General features: G+C 38.2%; 2 protein-coding genes and 1 pseudogene across 2 annotated transcripts in view; 1 reads left to right on the top strand and 2 right to left on the bottom strand.

Annotated features, from left to right (window-relative positions):
- Positions 1 to 9,572, top strand: part of LOC105822482 (zinc finger protein 680-like) — a 34,777-nt gene extending 25,205 nt beyond the window's left edge. The window contains exons 3-4 of the mRNA XM_012659465.1: positions 7,572 to 7,698; positions 9,514 to 9,572. Of these exons, the coding sequence (XP_012514919.1) occupies positions 7,572 to 7,698; positions 9,514 to 9,572 (186 nt within the window). The remainder of the gene's footprint in view (positions 1 to 7,571; positions 7,699 to 9,513) is intronic.
- Positions 1 to 16,445, bottom strand: part of LOC105822490 (zinc finger protein 493-like) — a 244,118-nt gene that overhangs the window by 111,430 nt on the left and 116,243 nt on the right. The window lies entirely within an intron of this gene.
- LOC105822483 lies at positions 8,861 to 9,452 on the bottom strand (annotated as a pseudogene).

Below are 16,445 nucleotides of genomic sequence, written 5' to 3'. Positions count from 1 at the left end.
CCTCAGCCAGTGAATCAATAGCTTTTTGTTGAGCTGTGATGGAGGCTGTAGTTTGATCAGCAACTTTTTCTAAGGTTATAGATTGATTTTAATCATGTATTGATGAGAAGTGACACCAACTAAGGCAAAAGTATCTTCCTGAAGAAATTCATGGAACTACCTTCTTGATGGCCAGGAAGATAATTAGACTTTTTCCTCCAATAGAACCTCCGTCTAAAATAGATTAAGGGTCATGCCTGGAGAAAAATTTGGGGAAAGTAGTAGAGTGTTGGTTTTCTTCGGAGGTATCTGTGGATAGAGGGGTGACAAAATATCCTAAGAGACATTGTCCTTTAATTGACTAGCACAGGGATTTTTCAACAGTACCAGATATGATTCTCTGTCAGTGTCAAAGGGAATCTTTTATTTGTTGGTGTTTCCACTAAACAAATTTTCCATGTTGGAGGCCACGATCTTTAATGTTTATATCCCCAGAGAGCACCCAGGTCAAAGAATATTTAATTAATCTAAAAATTTTAGTGAGAAGCTTTATAAGGCCTTGGCAATAATGAAGCATGTTGCCTTTAAAGAGAGCTGGCTGTAAGCTACTTCATCCATGTGCATGGACCTTCCTGCTATTATTTTAAAGGGAGAAAGCTGGTGCTTCTCAGACAGGGTAGAGCAAGATAAACAATACCAACAGAAGAGCTTTAGGGCAGGGAAGATTAAAAGTTTCTGTAAACTTCCAATTGATTTTCTATTGCTCCATTTGTATATGCCACCAATCTATAAAACTGAGAGTGATACACACAATGGAAATGCTAAAAAATTGATCATATCTTATAAATAGACAAAGTATTTTACCAGTGAAAGTGGTTTCTCAATCTCTGCGAAGGTAAGACAGAAATCTCCAACAAGAAATTGGACAAGACTTAAAATGATCATGGTTAAAGACACAATTGATGAACAAATTTGGTCATTTTATTTTTTTCACAGTTAACCAAAATTTTTTATTATCTCATATTAATACTTCATGAAAATCTTGTTTAAAAGAGAAAACCAAAATTTATCCTTATATTACTGTACTATCATTAAATTTAGTTTAAATAAAACTTGAAAAACAGATTTACTCAACCTCAATCAGCTCTCACCACACAAGATAAGATTTCTCTAAACCTTTTTTAACCTCTTACACCTTTTTTCTATTCTCTTTCTCCAGTCTTCTATATTCATTGTGTTTACCTCATTTTTCTTTAATTCTTTTAATTTAACAACATTGAAATAAACTCTAAACTAGTAAAAATTACTTTTTTAGAAAAAATACATCTTTATGTCTCTTTTTATAACCATTTTCACCAAAAAACACATCTTATTTTCTCTATACACTATGAAGAATAGCTTCTCTTATCTCCAGCTTTAGTTTTGATAAATTAGTGAGATTTTTAACTCTTTGTAACCTTATTTCATAGTGAAGACCTAAGAAATAATCAATTTTTTTGAAACAAGGTTCTGTTCTGTCACTGGAACTAGAGTACAGTCACATCATCATCACTCACTGCAACCTCAAACTCCTAGGTTCAAGTGATCCTTCAAGCTCAGCTTCCTGAGTAGTTAGGATGACAGGTTCTTGCCACCATACCTGGCTAATTTTTATTATTCTTATTTTTTTGTAGAGATGGAGTGTTGCTCTGTTGCCCAGGCTGGTCTCAAACTCCTGGCCTCAAGCTGTCCTCCTGCCTTGGCATCCCAAAGTGCTAGGATTACAGGTGTGAGCCACTACACCTGTTCAAAATTAGCAGTTTTAACTCTTAGTCACACTTTATGAATTCTCTCTTTCTCTTTCTTTCTCTCTCTGTCTCTCTCTTTCTTTTTTTCTTTGTTTCTTTCTTGTCTTTCTTTCATTCTTTTCTTGTCTTTCTGTCTCTCTCTTTTTGAGACAGGGTCTCACTCTGTAACCCAGGTTAGAGTGCAGTGGCATGATCTGCAACTCACTGCAACCTCATATTCCTGGGCTCAAGCAATCCTCCCAGCTCAGCCTCTGGAGTAGTTGGGATTACAGGTGTATGCTACCATGCCCAGCTAATTTTTTTTTTTTAAGAGACAAGCTGTCACTATGTTGTCCAGGCTGATTCTGAATTCCTGGCCTCAAGCTATCCTCCTGCCTCAGCCTTTAAAATTGGCAGGATTACAGGTGTGAGCCACTGCACCCAGCCACCATTTATAATTTTTAGAGATATAGGCTTTCTTGCCTCTCTGCCTACTTCTGAAGTACAGTCCCTTCTAGAGCACAGTTAGAGCAAATTCCCACAAAAATGCTCCCACAGGGTTATAATCAGCAGTCCCAGCCCTGTCTTTCAGTCCTCCTCTGTCTTCTGACCTGAAACTGATTCAGGGACCATAGAGTTCTGATGCGCACACAGATGGGTGCATGCACAACATGTTGACCTGAGAATCTCCAGGTCTGCTGTGTCCTGCCCAAATGCCAGGGAATGTGCAGCAGGTGCTGCTGCTTCCCCATTTCTCTAAATTTGCAGATTAAAATTCTGAATTCAGGGTCTGGTGTGCTTTAGGGTGGTCTAGAGCAGGCCGCATGGGAAGCTCTGCCCCCCAGTTTTTCTCTGTTCACTGGGAATTCCAAGAATTCAGACCAAGTGCATTCCTCCTTGAATATACACAGAAGACCTGGCCTCCATCTGGGATTTACAACACAGGGGCAGGCTTCAGGCTGAGGATGTATAAAAATGTTCCCAGGGAATATACATTTTCTGCAGTGTAAGAGACTAATGTGGACTTTATAAATCTGAAATGCCTCTTTAGGGAGAGCCCCTGAAATTTTCCAGATCTTGTCCAGTGACTTGCTTTAGCTCTGGAAGTGGCTCCCAGTGGTCAATACATAATATACGAGTGAAAACAATCATCAGCTTTGAACCCAACACTTCCAGGGACACCAGACCCTACCTTGATTCAACATAAGAAGGGAGAAGATTAATTAACATTGAAAGGTCAGGACCACATAATATCCATGACTACAACTGCCCCTACCTGTACGCTGTGCACTGGAGTAGGGCGTTCTTCCTCTTATGCCAGAGTTAACTGACCATGAACAGGTGGTATCACACCTGTATCCATGGTAGGCTACTCCAGGAGGGCAGGTTCATTTTCTGTCCTGACCCCACAGAGTCAGCCTGAGTCTCTCCTTCCTGCATCACCATGGGAACATCAGCCCAGGCTCAATGTAGATCCTGTCACCAGCACCTGGGAGTATTTTAGACATTGGGGATGTCCTGTGCAGACTAGAGTCAGGCTGAATGAAAACAGGGTCTAAACCTCTTTCCATCTCTGAGGGAGAGGAATGTGTCATCCATGGGTTTTTTCCTCCCTTCACAAAAGAAATCTCTTTGGATGGTCCCCAGATGGGAGATGCTCCAGTTTCCTGGTATTTCAGTGAGCAAGAAAGAAGAGGTTTAGAGAGTTAAACTGACAGATAAACCAACGGGCTTCCATAATTTCAAGTGGCCATGAGAAAAACAGTAATGCGATAGTCATGGTTTCTACTGTCTGGGAAATTTCAGTCTAAAGAGAATGGATAAATTATTGAATTCAGCATCATGTAGTTAGTACAAAAAGGGGAGATATGCAGGGGACGTTGGCTCCATTTGAACCACTTTCCTATGTGTTTGTGAGTTCTGATGTCACCATACATAGAAAGAATTGTTGTTTCTATTATTTTACTGTGCGCAGAATAAATATTTAGCATCTAATGTAATTGTCCTAGAAAACTCCGATGCTCTATGTTAAATTGCTTGTTAGATTATGAAATAGACAAAGTACCTTAAATAATTGAAAGCATACAAACTCTGGAAGTAGAATTTGTGCTGAGCAAGCTTAGAAAAGACAGAAAAATAAATCAGCAATGTAGAGATTAGAGCCTTGTGCCTGCTCCCTACCCCAGCCCTGCCCAGATCCACCCTCTTCTGAGCCTTATCCAGGTCTGTCCCAATACTGGAATCTCCCCTCACAGAAGTGAGTAGAGGAGAGCAGCTTGGAGTAGCCACTGCTGCCATCTGTCCAGAGCCGGTGCTTTTAATTTTCCTAAAGCCAAAAGTGCATAAATGGGTGCAAAGGATTATATATTTTGGTGCCTTAATTTTCATCTTTTTTATTAAAATTTGTGCTTCTAGAAACATTTAACCCACTAACTTGTTTTCCATTCCTTCAGATCCAGTAGATGCTCTACAAGTTACAAGAAAGTAAATACAAGCACAACAATAAAAATCCTTCCATGTTACTGCTCCACCCTTCCTTTCCATGTATCTCCCATCCATGTATATCTTTTATTCTTCTACAATTTTTATTTCATTGGTGACAAAGTAACAGAAGAAAAATTAAAAATCTGTGCCCAACATCTAGATCCTGATATGAATTATGGGACAATTAGTACCTGACTCGCAGGGTATTATGAGGATTAACTCACACAATTAGAGTTTCCCAGCACAACACACTGCAGCAACTTGTGAGCACAAAGTTTGTCATCAATGAACGCTGCATTAATGCATGTGCACATGTTGTTTTCCAAATGACTTCCTCAGATATAGTTGCCTTTGCAGCCTCTGTGAACTTTAAAGGGCCAGGAGAAAATGTTTCAGGATGGTGATCAGTGGTCTTCATTGGGACCAGTATTTACGTTATGATAGAATTGTTAAATGTAAGTGGCTGTGCTGTGCCTGCTGTCTTTAGCTGAGTGCTGCTGATAATGGGAATGGGGAAGCAACATCAGCATTAACTGGGGACTTGTTAATGAAGCCAACCCATGGACCCCTTCCACACCTGCAGAGTCACATTACTTAGACTGGAGTTTGGATACCAAGTGCTTTCTGTGCACATTGAAGCTTGAGAGGGAACGCTCAGCTAAGTGGCTCTCAGCCCAGGCTTCCAATTATAATTCTGTGATCAGTTTGAAGACATACCATCCCCTGTGCCCTCCCTACAGCTTTTGTCCATTGGTCTGGGTGGGAGTATCCATATGATTTTAATTAAGTGCCCATGTAATTCTGAGCTGAGGCCAGGTCAAGCAGGTGGGTTCCCAGATCCATTCATGAGCGCTGAGTCCAGCCGTTTTTCCAGAGGGAGGTCACAGGGCCTGCTCTGCTTGGGTTTGGTGGTGGTGAGTCAGTGTGGCGCATATCCCCACTGCTGCTGCAGAAATTGCTGGTGTCTGTGGCACCTGAGGGCAGGAAAGGAGAAACTCATATTTTCATCTTTATGTAGGAGCTCACTGTTCCTGAATCTCTATTGTCACAAAGTACAGATGAGGGTGGCCCTTTCTGTACTTCATGGTGCTTGTACCTGTGGGTGTGGTGGTAGCAGATAAAGGGGCTGTGCTGATGCCTTGAAATGCATATTGTCAAGATGCAGCTGTGATTTCTCCAGATAATCTTACCTGAGAAGAAATCCTAGAGAAGCAAAAAGAAGAGGAAGAAATGGCTGGTTCTCACACAAGAGTCTCCTAGGTCAGGGGCTGTGTCCTACTTTTACTTTTAGAATATCATGTATTTAGGACTTGCAAACTATTGTTTCTCTATTTCTGAGGTTTCTGCTTCACAAGATTGTCCCAACTATTTTTTTCCCTTCTTATGATTTTCAGGGATCTCTTTAAAATCCTTATTTCCTACATACTAGAGCCTTCTCTCCATTCTCTCCATCCAGGCTTTTTACATATGAAGAACAGTTCTCACCATGAAATTAAGACCTGTAATATTGAAAGTGTTCCCTTTTGATAGGTCAACATGGGAAGGTACAGATACCCAAAATTCCTCTTAAGTATAGGATCGGGTACTCAGATATCAGTGAAGAAGGAAAATACGTGCTGTTGAGGTTCTATCTTGATGCCCTGTCATCTCTATGCCAAATAGGATTTAAAAATGCACACTTACGGCTGGGCATGGTGGTGCAAGCCTGTAATCCTAGTACTTAGGGATGCCAAGGCAGGAGGATTGGTTGAGGTCAGGAGTTTGCTACAGCCTCAGCCAGAGTGAGAAATGAGCTGGGCATGGTGGCACACACCTATAGTCCCAACCACTCACAAAGATAGAATGCTTGATCTCAGGAGTTTGAGGTTGCAGTGAGCTGTGATGATGATACCTCTCAAGCCTGTGTAACACACAGAGAAAGACCCTGTCTCAAAAAAAAAAAAAAAAAAATGCACATTTAAAGAGAATGGCATTAATTGCCCAAGATAACTCAGAATGTTCTGAAAAAAGATTATAAGAAATAGGCTCTCTAGGATGCTAAAGAAGGACTGTTTAAATACACTACTAGAGAATACAGAACATGAGAAATATATATGGTTTAAATATTACGTAAACCTGAAGTTTTTCGTGATTACATTCTGATTGTGATTCACTTGTTTTGGGCCAATAATCTCACAGCAGTGATGTATCCTATATGCTCAGCACCTCATACCAGTTTGTCCTCCTGCAGTTGATGTTCATTCACTTGGTTAAGGTCCTCTCTGACAGATTCCTCCACTATAAAGTTAATTGTTTTTCATTGTATCATTGACAAGTATCTTGGGCAGTTTTACTGGCTGATGCACATAAATCATCACATTTAATCTGGAAGTGCCCCTTTCCTCTTAGTTTCTCTTTGCTTATGGCTTGATTTGGGCAATGAAGCTTCTCATCTTTGTTTATTCGTCAGAGAAACTAGTATAAAACTCAGGATCTTCCACTTAATGTATGTTTCACAAAATATTCTTTTTGGGCCAGAAGAGGTTGCATTTCTGAGAAGTTTGTTAGAAATGCAGAAACTCAAGTTCCACTCCAGATCAGAATGTGCATCTTAATAAGATCTCCAGTTCACTGTAGTACACCTTAAAATCTTAGAAGCGCCCTTATAACTCAACACAACTTTTCCATATGGGAAACATATACAGCTTATATGGTGTACGATAGACATAGATCACTCAAAGCGTATGTGCCTGTGTTGATACCCTTAATTTTATACTTTATTATCCAGAAAAGTATAGTATCTATGCTTATTTTGTGGATTTTTTCCCATGCTCAGTCCTCAGCATTAGAGAGTGTTATTATATTTTGTTTTGGTTTTGTTTTTGTTTTTTTTTTTTTTTGAGACAGAGTCTCACTGTGTTGCCCGGGCTAGAGTGCCGTGGCGTCAGCCTAGCTCACAGCAACCTCAAACTCCTGGGCTCAAGCGGTCCTTCTCCCTCAGCCTCCTGAGTAGGTGGGACTACAGGCATGCGTCACCATGCCCGGCTAATTTTTATATATATATATTTTTAGCTGTCCAGCTAATTTCTTTCTATTTTTAGTAAAGACGGGGTCTCACTCTTGCTTAGGCTGGTCTTAAACTCCTGACCTCAAGTGATCCACCCGCCTCGGCCTCCCAGAGTGCTAGGATTATGGGCGTGAGCCACCGTGCCCAGCCCAAGAGAGTGTTATTATAGTAGTTATTGGATCAGTCCACTCATTAATATATGTCAGAGGCAATTCTCTTCACTCTAATTTTATATTTAGTCAAATTAAGAATGCTACCCCTGGCTATTTGATAAATATGTGTTGTTTTTTTTTCAGGGACTTTTGACATTCAGGGATGTGGCCATAGAATTCTCCCTGGAGGAGTGGGTGTGCCTGGATCCTGCTCAACGGAATTTATATAGGGATGTGATGTTAGAGAACTACAGAAACCTGGTCTCTGTAGGTGAGAATAACTTCCCTGTAAGATTCCTAATGCACTCTTAGGGTTTCATTTTCTTTCTTTGTGCAATGTTTTTGGGGGCAGGTCGTGGTCCACTTTATATGAATGAGTTTCATATCCCTGTTTTCAAGGAAAACTTGGGGGCTTGTTGATGTAGAAAGGAAAATCTTCAAGATGTTTCATCGTGATGTGAACCTTCCTATTTTTTGAACTGATCTGTATATTTCACTCTAGATTGGCAACCATTCTGGAAATGCAGTGGTATAAAACATTACTGTCAAGAGGTTAAAATCCAGTTTTTACCACCAATTTCTGATTAAGTAGTGTTGGACAGGGGAGCTAAGAACAGAAATTTAGAATATTTTCTAAATATTCTAATGATTCTGTCAGAAAATAGTATTTTAAGTTTAAATTTCTATAATTTTTTTTCCTGAAAACAAATTTTATTTAAATAGGGTTTAAATACATTACACATAACATTAAAACTGAAAGAAAAAAAACCCAAAAACCAGTTTGTTACTTCACATGGCATTGGGCAGCTGTTGCTAGTCAAGGTGCAAGCTCTACAGCTAGCTACATAACCGATACATTTGTTTGAGATTTGTTCCCTTGTCAAAAGTTTAACTCTGATACAAGGTTGGCCTCACATTCTGATGTTTGGACATCCCTTAGCTAGGATATATCTGGTCAAAAAGACCTTGGTGGAAAGCCAGATGTCCTATCATCCCACCAGAGGGAAGGTAGCCTCTCTGAGCTCTTTCCACTTGGAGATACCAGGGGATCTTCCTTTTACTACCAAAGGCTCCCTCTAGTGGCACAGCTGCTGTTGCTGCCTTACCCCATCCTCTCAGATTCACGGAGGGTCGTCCAGGTGGTGACATTCTCTTAGGGCAGGAACTCTGCAGAGGGAGAGGCGAGGAGCTTCTGGCCAGACATAGCTGTCTGTGATCTTAGGGCTGTGGGCTTGGCTGAAACACCACATTATTGCTTTGTTTCAGGCTTGACACCGCCAAGCACCTCCTGCTTGACCTCTGTGTAAATGAGGGACTTCAAGACCAGACAGCATGGCTCTTTTCAGTTTATTGCATGAAGGAGTTACACTAGTCCAAGTTAAAAGCAGATCCCAAATGGTTACATTACACAAGCTGTGAGGTGTTTAAACTTGTGACAAGGGACAGAGGGGAAATTCCATTCATTGCAAGGAAATCCTCACTTAAGCTTCAGTGAGCCACAAGCACTTAAAACCCATGAACCTTCAGCTGATCGTCCTTAGCCAGTCCAGTCTCTTCAAGAAACTGGCATATGTTCTTCTGCTGTCACCCTGTAGCTGAATTACTTCTCCATATTCTGGATGCTCAATTACAGTACTATTGCAGGCAAATTTCTTCTTAAACGCCTTCACTAATTTCTTTTTATCGTAATCATCAGTGATCCTTTGGACAGTAGTAAAGGTCTTCCTGCCATTTCTCTGTTGAAGTCTTATATGGATGTAATCCTCAGTTCCAGCAGGAAGCAGGTCATCACCCTTACTTGCATCAGCAAAGGGGTCAAAAGAGTGGAGGTTCTGGATAACGGACACACTGTACTTCCTCGGTGGAAACGGCCTGCAGAAGGCAGGCGGGGCAGGGGGGCGGAGAATGGAGATTTGGGAAATGAGGGGCTGAAGGGGAAGGCTGCTGCGTCCTTGGCAGCGGCTCAGTGCCTGGGCTACAATCTTCTATAATACTCTCTCTTCTCTACTGAGCACAGTACTACATTGGTAATCCTAGCAAGAGTTATTTACATTTTTCTAATAAAATAGGTCTTGCTGCCTCTAAGCCAGACCTAATCACCTGTTTGGAGCAAAGGAAAGAGCCCTGGAATGTGAAGAGACCTGAGACAGTAGCCAAACACCCAGGTAGGTGGGAATGAATGAAGCACATGGTACAGATGAGAGGTCCAAAGATCTAGGAGTGAGCCAGACCTTAAAATGTGTTTTGAGAAGCTCTGCTCCAAATGGAAATGGTTTCCGAGAAGCCTGGATTTTTTTCTTTTGCTCTCACATAGGGGCATCTTCTGTCCTGTGTTCTAAAATTCTCTAAGGACCCTCCTTGCATTCATTGATCTTCCTTTAAGGTCACACGTATGTCCTCTTCATGGCTTATAAGGGACTGAATGATCTGAATGCCCTTCCATTGCTTTGGGGGGCATAAGAATATCTGTGCATATTTTCGAGGAACTCTTTTCAGCTTTTTCTTAGGTACCCTTTTTGCATCATGTGAAGTGTGTTAGTAGTGGTGTTATTGATATTTGCTTCAGAAATACCAGGAACACCAGAGACAGGTGTACATTTTCTGCTTTAACATTTCCTACCATGGGGCTTTCCATTGTCATTTTGCAGAAATTTATACTCAGTAATTTAATCAGAACAATAAGAATCTATCTAAATGTAAAAAAAGTCTGATGTTATTTTACTTCAAAATTTTATTTTTTAGTATGAACTGAGATTAATAATTTAAATTCTATATTTTTGTATCTCTCAACTGTAATATAGTTTAGTATACCTACTCACTTCCTAGATTTCTTAAATATACTGTGTCATTTGGGATCATAGAACATTGCTGAGTATATATTAAACTCCCACTTGTCACCTTATACTTTTAATAACTCATTTTGTGTTTCTCTTGTGTAATATGAGACTTGCCTTGACTGTATCATTCATATATACACGAGTGTGTGTATATATGTGTGTGTAACATGTAGATTTCTATAAATGTATATTTGTATACAGTGCAATGATTTGATATATATCAGTTGTAAAACGAATAATACAATCAAGTTAATGAATACATCTATCACCTCACAGTTACTTTTTTTTTTTTGTATTGAGAACACTTAAGGTTCCACTGTCTGAGGAAATTTTGTGGAACAAACATTATTATTATCTATAGTCATGATGCTTCACATTAAATCCTCAAAACTTCTTCATCTTAAAATTGAAAGTTTGTACCCTTTGGAGAGCATTTCTCTATTTTCCCCACCTCCAGGCTCTGGCAACCACCTTTTCACTCTCTAATTCTATGAACTCACTCTTGTTAGAGTCCCCATGTTAGTGAGAACATGAAACACATTTGCCTTTCTGTATTTGGCTTATTTCACTTAGCTTAATGTCCTCTAGGTCTGTCATGTTGTGTAAGGGGCAGGATTTCATGAATTTTTATGGCCGAAGAATATTCTGTTGTGTATATATACCACATTTCCTTTATCCATTCAGTGTCTACAAATGTTTAGGTTGTTTTTATAGCTTGGCAATTGTGAGTAATGCCTCTGTGATGTAGGGGTGCAGGAATTTCCTTGAGATTCTGATTTTATTTTCTTTGGTTATATACAGAGGAGGAGGATTGCTGGATTGTACAATAGACTTATTTATCTATCTATTTAAAGAGGCTCCATATTGGTTCTCAAAATGACTTTGCCAATTTAGAACTGAACAACAGTGTCCTGTATTTCTTTTTCTTCATGCCCTTGTCAACACTTGCTATTTCTCCTTTTGGCATTAGCTATCATAAAAGGTGTAAGGTGATGTCTTATCATTGTTTTAATTTGCATTTGCCTGATGATTTATGATGTTGAGCACCTTTTATGATAATATACCTGCTGGCCATTTGTATGTATTTTTTGGACAAAAACATCTATTTAATCTTTTCTCTAGTTTTCAATTGGGTTATTGTCACTACTGTTTTTGCCCTTGATTTGTATGAGTTTCTTATATATTTCGGATATCAACCTTGTATCGGATATATAGCTTGCAAATGGTTTCTTCCATCCTGTAAGTTTTCTTACTTTACTGTTCTCTTTGTTGTGGAGAAGCTTTTTCATGTGATGCGGTCTATATTTGCTTTTGTTGCTGTGCTTTTTGTGTCATATTCAAAAATTATTGCCAAGACCAATATCAGGAAGATATTCCATATGATTCTTTGATGATTTTTAAGGATTCATGTATTTCATTTGTCTTCTTTATTTTGAATTAATTTTTAGGTATGATGTGATGAAATGATCTAATTTTATTCTTTTGCTGGTGGGTATACAGTTTTCCTAGCATCAGGTATTAAAGAGACTATACTTTCTGTATTGTGTATTCTTGGTGGCCCTGTCAAAGACTAGTTGACCTTATGTGCCTGGATTTATTTCTAGTCTGTCTCTTGACTTTCATTGGTTTTTGTGTCAGTTTTTATTGCATATACCACCCTGCTTTTACTACTATATTCTTGAAAAATAGTTTGACATTTGGAAGCATGGTGTTTCCAGCTTTGTTCTTCCTCAACATTGCTTTGACTATTCAAAGTTTCTTGTCGGTTTAAATAAGATTTCGATTGTTTTTTCTAATACTGTAAAAAATGCCATTGGAATTTTGATAGAAATCCTGTTAAATATATAGATTGGTTTGGATAATATGTTACCTTAATAATATTAATTTTTCTAATACATAAACATAGGATATTTTTACATTTGTTTGTCTTTTTTATCAATATCGTATTTGTTCAATGTAAAGATCTTTCTTTTTTGATTAAATGTGTGCCTAAGAATACATTATTTTGATGATATTGTAGATGAGATTGTTTTCTTTTTTTTAATCAGATTGTTATTAGGGTATGGAAACGCAATTCATGTTTTTAGGTTAATTTCATATTCTGCTAATTTACTGAGGTCATTCCTTAGTTTTAACAGTTTTTTGGTGTAACATTCATGGTTATCTATATATAAAAGTATGTCATCAACAGTGACATTTTTTTTTATTTCTGCATATTATGGGAGTACAAATGTTTAGGTTACGTTGGTCTTGCCCGCCCCGCCCCCCAACAGGGACATTTTTAACTTTTGAATTTGGTTGGCATTTTTCATTTTCCTGCCAAATTGTTTTGTCTAGGACTTCTAGTATTAAAATAGAAGCATTGAAAGAAGGCACGAAGTAACCTTGCATTGGTGTCTGCAATTTTTATAAGTTGGTTTTAGCAGGCAAAAGTATTCTTTTGGTTCCTCAAGCTGATGGAATCTTTTCTGGGTTTGCAGTGGAGGAGTTGTAGCTTGGTACAAGGCTGCTGCAAGTCTACAGTGGCATCTATCTTTGCTAAGCTTGTTGCCAGGGGCCAGGGTGGCTGTGAAACCTGTCTTATTTTTGTGTCGTCTTGATTGCCTTCATGACATTGATCTGTAGGGCAGGCACTTGGGCAGGGTTCTGCAGCTGGATCCACATATGTTGGACCCAATACAAGGTGTGTGGATAAATGTGGCTCCCAACTGAGTACTTGGGAGTTTCGTTTTTGTTTTTTTTCAGGTCACTCTGTTGGTCCCTAGGTGGGTAGGACTGGCTGCCCTCTTAGGTGGCTAAGAGGGCTGGAACTGAGTCACAGAACGGCCTCAGAGACAACAATAAAGAGCAAAATCTGAAAACCTGCTTCCATAGCTATGAATGCACATCTCACTCCAGTTCTCTGGATAGACAGGATCACTCCTAGGCCATGGCTGGGAGGAGCTGGAGGTGGTTACAGAGTAGCTTCAGAATTCTCAGCTGGACGACATTGGGTGGGCCAATTCCTGTTTTGTAGTCAGGAGCAGGTGTTCTTCAGTTTGCCACCTAGATTAGGGCCTGCTTTCTCAAAATGACATTTCTTGGTCTTGGGCTTTAGTGGGCTTCACAGCCCTCTCCGTGGCTTCCTAATATGTCATAATGTACTTTTGTCAATGGGTGGCTGCCAAATTATAGATGCTGGGGGCAGATATGTAAGTCAGGAATTTCCTATTTCTACATCTTGCCGATGTCACTTTCCCTCTGTTTTCACTTTCTGATTTGTTTCAAATTTGTCTGTAATATAGATTCAAACATTCAAAACGATGTGTTTGAATTTATATATTTTTGGAGAAGTAAGTTAGATAATTAGTAGGCACCCCATGTTTATTAATATGTCCACTTACAAGTTTAAGTTTACTGCAGTTGAAAGGAATTATTAAGATTTCCATCTACTTTCCTCAATCTGTATTTAAATGATAATATGATTTATTCCCAAATGTTCATTTTATATAGCAGCTACTCTTATAATATTTTATAAAATTTATATTTTTCCTTTATTTAGGAAAGTAGATCACATCTTTTGAGAATTAAAAAAAGAAATGTAAGGCTTTCTATCAGCTTCTAAAGGCTGGATTACAGTCTTTTCATTTTGTGTAAGAATAGCATCCATGTACTGTAATAATAACATAATAAAACATTATCTTTAGTATCTTTTAAATGCTTATTCATTAAACCTTTCTCGTTAGAGCCTCTTACTGATTGTAATGCATTTTCTATGAAATTTTACTGCCATACACAGCATGCCAATGACTCCAAATTCCTGCTCTCCATGTGTAGACAGTCATAGTTGAACATTGTATTTATCTAGAAAAAAATTTTAATCTTATATCAATGTTACATACAGAATTTTATGGGTAAATATTTCCTTTATTTTTGATTTGCAATACTGTATTGCTGTGTTTATTTTCTTGGGCAGGTTTCTTGACATGAGTTGACTGTGATTTTGGTTTTACCTATTTATTATAATTTTGAATAAAAATTTGCAACTTTATATATACACTGTAAGCCAATGTGAGATTTAATTTAAATAAGAATCAGGCATAGGTCTGTCACAATTAAATTATGTATATGTTTGTTTGTGTTTATAACTATGACTTCAAATTGTTCATGACTTATCGTGTATATTTCTTCATTTGGCTTGTTGGTCAATGGTTGTTTTATCCTGTCTAGGTGAGTAGTCATGGAAATAGTCTTAATTTCACCACCTTTTATTGATGAGTCTGTGTTTTCTTTGTGTGAAGAAACACCTGTGATTTGAAAGTAATTTTTGGAAAGTCTTTTACTCTGCATCCTTTTAGTTATCATTTTTTTAAAAAATGAATTGTGATAAAAACACAACAAAATTTATCATCTGAAATCTTTTTAATTTTAAAGTTTAGTAGTGTTAAACATATTCACATTATGATGCCAAAGACCTCTAAAATCTTTACATCTTGCGGAATTAAAACACAATACCCATCAAAGAACAACAGCCCATTTCACCCTTTTTTCCAGCCCTTTCCAAACCCCATTCTACTTTCTGTTTTTATGAGTTTGGCTACTTAAGCTATCTCATATAAGTGGAATTATATACCATCTGTCACTTTGTTACTGGTTTATTTCAGTGGACAATATTCTCAAGGTGTTCTTGTCATAGCCTGTGACTACATTTTCTTTTTTTCTTTTCTTTTTTTTTTTTTAGACGGAGTCTCACTCTGTCACCCAGGCTAGAGTGCTGTGGCATCAGCCTAGCTCACAGCAACCTCAAACTCCTGGGCTCAAGTGATCCTCCTGCCTCAGCCTCCCGAGTAGCTGGGACTACAGGCACACGCCACCGTGCCCGGCTTATTTTTTCTATATATATGTTTTTAGTTGTCCAGATAATTTCTTTCTATTTTTAGTAGAGATGGGATCTCGCTCTTGCTCAGGCTGGTCTCAAACTCTTGAGCTCAAACGATCTGCCCGCCTCGGCCTCCCAGAGTGCTAGGATTACAGGTGTGAGCCACTGCTCCCGGCCTACATTTTCTTGTTTTTAAGGCTGAATAATATTCCATTGTATGCATATGCCACATTTTCTTTGTTCATCGGTTGAGAAACATGTGGGTTTCTTCTACTTTTTGGCTTTGGTGAATAATACCACAGTGAACATGGGTGTACAAATATCAGTTCCAGGTTCTGTTGCAAACTTTGGACACATACTCAAACGTGAGATTACTAGATCATACAATAATTTCATTTCTATTTTTTTTGAGGAATCTCCACACTGTTTTTCATAGTGGCTGCATCATTATTCCCTTCAGAGGTACCAATTTCTCCACACACTCAACACCTTTGTTTTCTGTTTGTTTTATTGTGGCCATTTTAATAGGTGTGAAATGACATCTTAATGTGATTTTTCTTTTTATTTTTCAAAAGGTTAGAAATTTTGAGCATCTTTTCAAATACTTGTTGCACATTTTTATATCTTTTTTAGAGAAATGTGAGTCCAATCCTTTGTCCATTTTTTATTCAAATTATTCATTTTCTGTTGTTTTTGAGTTATAAGGGTTTTTTTTTTTAGATGTCCTAGATATTAACTCTTATCAAATACGTGATTTTAAAATGCTTTCAACCATTTCTGACAGGGCATTTTTCACTCCACTAAATGTTTCCTTTGATGTGTAGAAGTTCTGGAGTTTGATATAGTCCCAGTTTTATGTTATTTTCTTTGTTGCTTATGAATTTGATGTCAAATTCAAGAAAATAGTGAAAAGATCAATATCATGATTTTTCTTTATGTCGTCTAAGTTTATACATACATTTCTTATGTTTAATTAATTCATTAATTATTTTGTATATGGTACATGGGAAGGATTCAACTTTTTTTATGTAGATACTTAGTTTTCAACACCATTTGTTGGAATTGCTCTCCTTTCCCGCTGTGTGGTCATGGCAATCTTGTGAAAGATAATTTGATCATACACACAGCATTTATTTTGGGCCTATTTATTCTGTTCCATGATCTATTTATCTGTCTTTGTGCCAGTACCACATTATTTTTATTTCTGTAGCTTTGTTTTGAAATCATAAAGTGTACTTAGTCTTTGTTCTTTTTGTTTTGTTTTGTTTTGTTTTGTTTTGTTTTCCTGTAACGGTATTTGGCTAGCCACAGTCACTGAAAAAT

This window comes from Propithecus coquereli, unplaced genomic scaffold (assembly GCF_000956105.1).
Source record: "Propithecus coquereli isolate 6110/MARCELLA unplaced genomic scaffold, Pcoq_1.0 Scaffold617, whole genome shotgun sequence".
In the NCBI taxonomy this organism is placed as follows: domain Eukaryota; kingdom Metazoa; phylum Chordata; class Mammalia; order Primates; family Indriidae; genus Propithecus; species Propithecus coquereli.
The sequence above is the reverse complement of the archived record's forward strand: the minus strand, read 5'-3'. Positions and strand labels throughout refer to the sequence as shown.